Source organism: Trachypithecus francoisi, unplaced genomic scaffold (assembly GCF_009764315.1).
Source record: "Trachypithecus francoisi isolate TF-2019V2 unplaced genomic scaffold, Tfra_2.0 Lachesis_group5, whole genome shotgun sequence".
NCBI classification, from domain to species: domain Eukaryota; kingdom Metazoa; phylum Chordata; class Mammalia; order Primates; family Cercopithecidae; genus Trachypithecus; species Trachypithecus francoisi.
In genome coordinates, this window is record NW_022681470.1 from 97,549,458 (window position 1) to 97,556,605 (window position 7,148).

A 7,148-nucleotide genomic window follows, 5' to 3' on the forward strand; every position below is an offset into this window, starting at 1 on the left:
TCCCGAGTAGCTGGGACTACAGGCGCCCGCCACCTCGCCCGGCTAGCTTTTTGTATTTTTCAGTAGAGACGGGGTTTCACCGTGTTAGCCAGGATGGTCTCAAACTCCTGACCTCATGATCCGCCCGTCTCGGCCTCCCAAAGTGCTGGGATTACAGGCTTGAGCCACCGCGCCCGGCCTAAATACTGTTCTTTATACCATATAAATATTTTCATTTTCCAGAGAAGTCTTCTCTGGACCTAAATCCTTTTTTTTTTTTTTTTTTTTTTTTCTTCTTTTTAGTGAGTCTCGCTTTGTCGCCCAGGCTGGAGGGTAGTGGTGCAATCTTGGCTCACTGCAACCTCCACCTCCTGGGTTCAAGCGATTCTCCTGAGTAGCTGGGATTACAGGCATGCACCACCACGCCTGGCTAATTTCTGTATTTTTAGTAGAGACAAGGTTTCACTCTCTACTGAGGTTGGCCAGGGTGGTCTTAAACTCCTGACCTCAGGTGATCCACCCTCCTTGGTCTCCCAGAGTGCTGGGATTACAAGCATAAGCCACCGCACCTGGCCTCTTTTTTCTTATTATTTGAACTTACAGCTCCCATTCTCCCTGCTTGAGAGGGGATAGTGAAGTTCCCTGTTCTCCCTGCCTCTCTTGGACTTTCTACTTATGTGATACCTTTTCCCACATACCTAAGTGTAGTTTCCTGACTTTGTCAGGCCCTAGACTTCCTTTCAAAACTTCCTGATTCTTACTGGGTTAAGTGAGTCTTACTCACTTGATGGCTTGGAATCCAGTGCCAGCAAGGAGAGAGGTTAGAGAAAGGGAGGTGTTTTAGCCTCCTTCTCTAGTTTGGAGAAAGATAAGAGTCCTGTATCCTCCATGTCTCCTCACAGTCCATTTGGGAACAGGAGCGAGTGCCCCTTTGGATCAAGCCATACAAGATTCTTGTGATTTCGGCTGATAGTGGCATGATTGAACCAGTGGTCAACGCTGTGTCCATCCATCAGGTGAAGAAACAGTCACAGCTCTCCTTGCTCGATTACTTTCTACAGGAGCATGGCAGTTACACCACTGAGGCATTCCTCAGTGCCCAGCGAAATTTTGTGCAAAGTTGTGCTGGGTACTGCTTGGTCTGCTACCTGCTGCAAGTCAAGGACAGGTAGGTGACTTCTGCTCATCCTAACATTTCTCCAGGGTTCTCTCCATCCCTTCGTGTGTAGTTCTCAATTACTTATCACTGCCCTCCATGGCAAAGATGTGAAAAATGGAACAATATATTTTAAGCAGAGACAGATGTGTTCACATGACATTAAGTCAGGAGGCAGACTAATAAGAACTAGGGTAAAAGGGCAAAGAAATGAAGGATTTATGGGAGGACTAAGGGTTTGAGTGAGCAGGGTCTTCAAGAACAAGGGAGAATGATGACAGAGGAAGCTGCAGAGAAGGTACATCCCAGCTAGAAGAAATAATTGAATGTGATTAAAGCACAGACTGCACTGCATGGCAATGGAATAGGAGGTGGTACCATCAGGCAGGTAAATTGAGGCCAGTTGAAGAAGGGCCTTCATTGTGAAGCTTAGGTGTTTTATTTTGCAGGCAGAGGAATGACATGATTCAGTCTGTGTTGAGTAAATGCCCTGTGGCATGGTGGGTGAAGGTGGATGTAATTGGGCGTTTAGCAACAAAGCGAGAGATAATAGGGCCTGGCACTAAGGGTAGTGGTTAGTGACTGAGAGCAGAAAGGAGAAACATGATGGAGATTAAGTGGAAACTCTCAGCCATGAACTCTTCTCACTTCTTATTCCAGCATATGATTTCCACAGCTTTTAAGTGTCTGTTGTTTTGCCCAGAGCTGTCATTTTTTTTCAATATCACATGACCTTGATGAAACCTAACTACACATGTAGGTGAGGCAGATAATGTACAGAGATAATTACACCACCTAGGCCCTGCCTTCTCAGAGTTTCTCCCAACAGTGACCCTGAATGCCCCCACAAGTTCCGTTTCTGCCTCGGCATAGGGCAGCTGTACTGGGAAGGCGGAAATACAGTGGCCGGTGCTGCTGGGGTTTCCAGTAACATGGTGGCCCATTAAGATGTAGCTAACAGGCCAGGCGCGGTGGCTCAAGCCTGTAATCCCAGCACTTTGGGAGGCCGAGACGGGCGGATCACGAGGTCAGGAGATCGAGGCCATCCTGGCTAACACGGTGAAACCCCGTCTCTACTAAAAAATACAAAAAACTAGCTGGGCGAGGTGGTGGGCGCCTGTAGTCCCAGCTACTCGGGAGGCTGAGGCAGGAGAATGGCGTAAACCCAGGAGGCGGAGCTTGCAGTGAGCTGAGATCCGGCCACTGCACTCCAGCCTGGGTGACGGAGCGAGACTCCGTCTCAAAAAAAAAAAAAAAAAAAATCTAGCTAACAATGGCTAGGTGTGGTGGCTCATACCTATAATCCCAGCACTTTAGGAGGCTGAGGTGGGCGGATCACGTGAGGTCAGGAGTTCGAGACCAGCCTGGCCAACATGGTGAAACCCCGTCTCTACTAAAAATACAAAAAAAAAATCAGCTGGGCATGCTGGCAGGCGCCTGTAATCCCAGCTACTTGGGAGGCTGAGCAGGAGAATCACTTGAACCCGGGAGGCAGAGGTTGCAATGAGCCGAGATGGCGCCATTGCACTCCAGGCTGGGCGACAAGGGTGAAACTCAAACTCAAAAAAAAGTATATATATAAATAAACTGGGCTTGGTGATACACACCTGTAATCCCAGCTACTCGGGAGGTGAGGCAGGAGAATTGCTTGAACCCAGGAGGCAGAGATTGCAGTGAGCCAAGATCATGCCACAGTACTTAAGTCCGGGCAACAGGGCGAGTCTCAAAAAAAAAGAAGATCTAGCTAACAAGGCCGAGGCAGGAGGATCGCTTGAGCCCAGGAATTCAAGACCAGCCTAGGCAACCTAATGAGATCCTGTCTTTACAAAAAAATAAACAAAAATTAGCCGAGCATGGTGGGATACAGCTGTGGTCCCAGCTGCTTCAGAGGCTGAGGTGGGAGGATCACTTGAGCAGGAGGTTAAGGGCAACAGAGCGAGACCCTGTCTAAAAATACCAAAATAACTAGCTAGCTAGCTAGCTAGCTAACAGAGCAGTTTATTAGAAATCTAGCATCTAGTCCGGATGCAATGGCTCATGCCTGTAATCCCAACACTTTGGGAGCCTGAGGCAGGTGAATCACTTGAGGTCAGTAGTTTAAGACCAGCCTGACCAACATGGCAAAACCCCATCTCTACTAAAAATACCAAATATTCGCCAGGCGTGGTGGCGCATGCCTCTAATCCCAGCCACTCGGGAGGCTGAAGCAGGACAATTGCTGGAACCCAGGAGATGGAGGTTGCATTGAGACAAGATTGCGCCACTGCACAACAGCCTGGGTGACACCGAGACTCTATCTCAAAAAATAAAAGTAAAAATTAGTCTTAGGCTGGGCGTGGTGGCTCACGCCTGTAATCTCAGCACTTTGGGAGGCCGAGGTGGGCGAATCAGCTGAGGTCAGGAGTTCAAGACCAACACGACCAACACCATGAAACCCCATCTCTACTAAAAATAAAAAATTAGCCGGGTGTGGTGGCAGGCGCCTGTATTCTCAGCTACTCGGGAGGCTGAGGCAGGAGAATCACTTGAACCCAGGAAGTGGAGGTTGCAGTGGGCCAAGATCGCACCACTGTACTCCAGCCTGGGCGACAGAGTGAGACTCTGTTTCAAAAAAAAGGAAATCTAGTATCTATTAAGTTCTGCCATGGCCTGACATTCTTATATTTAAACCAGATGAAAACCCTGTCAGATACGTGTTTCCTCATGAGGGAAATAGTCAGGTAGCTATTAGACTCTGTGCTCATTCCACCCTGCCAGCCCTACAAATGGACCCAGGCTCTGCATTTGAGAGCTATAGGAGAATGTAATTTTTTTTTTTTTTTGTGAGACGGAGTTGTCCAGGCTGTTGTGCTGGAGTGCAGTGGCGTGATCTCGGCTCACTGCAACCTCAGCCTCCCAGGGTTCAGGTGATTCTCCCACCTCAGCCTCCTGATTAGCTGGGATTACAGGCATGTGCCACCACACCCAGCTAATTTTTGTATTTTTATTAGAGACGGGGTTTCAGGGTTTCAACATGTTGGCCAGGCTGGTCTCAAACTCCTGACCTCAGGTGATCCACCTGCCTTAGCCTCCAAAGTGCTGGGATTACAGGCATGAGCCACTGTGCCCAGCCAAGAATGTAATTATAAGGAATTTGATTGCAAGCTTCAGACTATCTCGAAGTGTCAGGATTTTGAACTCAGGGCCCAGGGAGCCTAGAGCTCAGTCCTGGGATTGAGTAAATGGGTGGCAGGGAAGCTGGCACTAGTCAGGCCCCAGGGCTTTCCTTTAGAAAACTAGTATGTTTGGAAGATGAGAGTCCATCCTCTAAAAAAGGAGGGATAGAGGCGGGCAGGTAGCTGGTAAGCCGTGCATAGTACCTCAAAAAAGAATATAGTCAAGCCATGAATGGAATCAACCACTGGAAAGAAGTGGCAACAATGAATGATGCGCCATACTGGAGTCAGGCTTTAGGATCTCTTTAACTACTTCAGAAGTAGTCCTAAGCAGCTTTCCAGCTGGAGCTAACTATGGTAGTGAAAAGAGAGGGTTTGGGACCTTGGGCAAGTAAAGCACTTCCTCTCTCAGAGCCTCTGTTTCTTCACCTGTAAAATGTGAGGTTGAATCATGACAACTCCTAGAACCATTCTGGCTCACAAGATTGTGCGTGGATTGCTAAATCTTTAGTGTTTTCCCAGAGAGGGGAAGAACTCAGGTGGGAGTAGATTCTCCTTTTGTCCCTGCTTTTTTGGCCAAACCAACCCCAGAGAAGGTGGCCCTCAGACCATGAGCTCTTAGCCTAACAAAGCCTCTGTTGACACTGAGGAGGCCGGTTATGTTGAATAGACCAGGCCTCACATGCTTAGCATGTTAATTGTTCCTTCTGCTACTGGCCATTCATGTGGGAATCACAAAGACCTGGAATTTATCTCCCTTTAACTCTTCTGCAGCTGCCCTGTAGTACTGCCTCCTGAGACTTTTTACGTAAGTGATTTAAAACTTACCCCTTGAAGCCCCCACTCTATTTTACCTTTCAGCTCCACTCAGCCCGCTTGCCTCTGTTGTTGCTCCCTTCTGGTGAGGCCACTGATCTGCAGTGGGCTGACAGGAGTTACAAATAACCCACAGGTAAACAGGCTCTGAGTGGAGCTTCCCCTGGATAGCGTACTTGGCCTCTGTGACAGCTGGCTGGAGCCTCAGAGGCCCCCTTTCCTTGCTTCTGGATTATCTACTAGATTGGGATAGTTTGGGTGCCAGAAGTGCAATTTCTGGGAAATTGGGAGAATCTTAAACTATTTTTATTAAATTATTAATAGTAATTTCAGACTGCATAGCCTTTGTTAGCAGTTTTCTTTTCTGATTTCCTTTCTTTCCACTGATAGCTTTAGGTCCTAGGAAACTGGACAGGAGATTGGAGTTACAGGCAGCAGGAAACATGGCAGGGGACCCCCCTGCCTGGTGTCATGTGGCCAGTGTACTGCTGCTTGAGGTTCCAGCCTCAGTCAGACTTACTACTGCCTCTTCCTCTCGTGTATTCCCCCTCCTCAGACACAATGGGAACATCCTTTTGGACGCAGAAGGACACATCATCCACATCGACTTTGGCTTCATCCTCTCCAGCTCACCCCGAAATCTGGGCTTTGAGACATCAGCCTTTAAGCTGACCACAGAGTTTGTGGATGTGAGTCAAGAAGGAGAGGTGCCTCTGGGGTCATTGTATTCTTTCTCTGTCATGGGAGGGGGAGCTGATGGGCTCCCTGCAAATTAGGGATGAACAGAACAGGCAGTAATTAGGGGTGAGGCAGGAGTTCCTGGGAGCTTCCTGCCTGATAAGGGAGGAAATAACAGGGCCCCAAGAGGAGGAGTAGTTCTGGTAGGCCAGTGAGGACAGGGACCATCCCTGGTGTAAGTCCCCTTGTGCACACAACACTTTCTTCCCTTTCCAGGTGATGGGCGGCCTGGATGGCGACATGTTCAACTACTATAAGATGCTGATGCTGCAAGGGCTGATTGCCGCTCGGAAACACATGGACAAGGTGGTGCAGATCGTGGAGATCATGCAGCAAGGTGGGGCTGGGGTGAGGTCGGTGCCATAGTGCCTCAGGCTTCCCCTTTAAGTCGGAGCCCTGGAGCATAAGAAAGCTGATCCCACCCCAAGACTCGGGTTGAGGGAGGGGGGTTCCCAGAGGGTTCCTAGCTCTGGTCCAGTGCCTTGTTTCTCTTTTAGGACATTCCTCCTGACCCTGGTAAGGCTAAGTCCAGGAGGTTGGGGAAGGGAATAGCAGCACCCGCCTCCTCGGCATTTTTAGGGAGAAAACAGGCTCATTTACAGCCTCCTGGTCCCTCCTCACCTCCCCACCCCTGTCCAGCTCTTGAGTTTCTCAGTCTCCTTCCATCTCTCTTCTCCATTCCACTGTGACCTCTGATTGCCCTGTTTTCTGCCACTGTTCAGCTCTGAGAAGTACTTCCCCTCTCATCGTTATCTCCTTCCACTACAGTCTTGCCATCTAGTCTTTTGCTCAGGACCCCCTTCTGTCCTCATCCCCCTCCTCAAGGCTCCAGGTGTATACCAGGTCTGAGCTGCCAGTCTCCCCCCTCCCCATTCCTGACCCTACCCCACAGGTTGTCGCCGTTGCTCAGGATCATCCCCATCTGGCCCCATGATGACGGTGGCCCAGGTCATCTGTGAGTGTCAGACGTAGCATAGGCAGAGGTCTGCAACCAGATAAGTGCCCAGCTCAGGGCCCACTCCCTTCAGCCTCCTCCCAGCCTGCCCTCTGGGCCCCTCCACCCTTACTGAGGGAGATGTGGTGTTGGTCCCCTTCCCTCCTCTGCCCACATGCCCTCACCCACAGAGGGGCTTAGGTGTGGGATGATGAGGGATCCTGTCGGTTCCTGCTCTCTGCCCAAGCAAAACTGTACCCACACCATCAAGGACCTGAGGTGGGAGGGAAAGGGCACTTCAGATGCCCCAGCTCTATTTGCTGTGGCTGGCACCACTGCCCCTCCCTCTTGTCCATCCATGACCCTGAAC

The 7,148-nt window shown here is 49.8% G+C and overlaps 1 protein-coding gene across 14 annotated transcripts in view; it reads left to right on the top strand.

Annotated features, from left to right (window-relative positions):
* Positions 1 to 7,148, top strand: part of PI4KB (phosphatidylinositol 4-kinase beta) — a 37,261-nt gene that overhangs the window by 28,897 nt on the left and 1,216 nt on the right. For 9 of the 14 annotated variants that reach the window (XM_033196339.1, XM_033196341.1, XM_033196342.1 and 6 more), the window contains 3 exons: positions 882 to 1,147; positions 5,663 to 5,795; positions 6,061 to 6,181. In XM_033196339.1, coding sequence (XP_033052230.1) covers positions 882 to 1,147; positions 5,663 to 5,795; positions 6,061 to 6,181 — 520 coding nt within the window. Of the gene's footprint in view, positions 1 to 881; positions 1,148 to 5,662; positions 5,796 to 6,060; positions 6,182 to 6,736; positions 6,800 to 7,148 lie in introns of all 14 variants that reach the window. The other 5 variants (XM_033196333.1, XM_033196336.1, XM_033196337.1 and 2 more) reach the window with 1 other exon arrangement.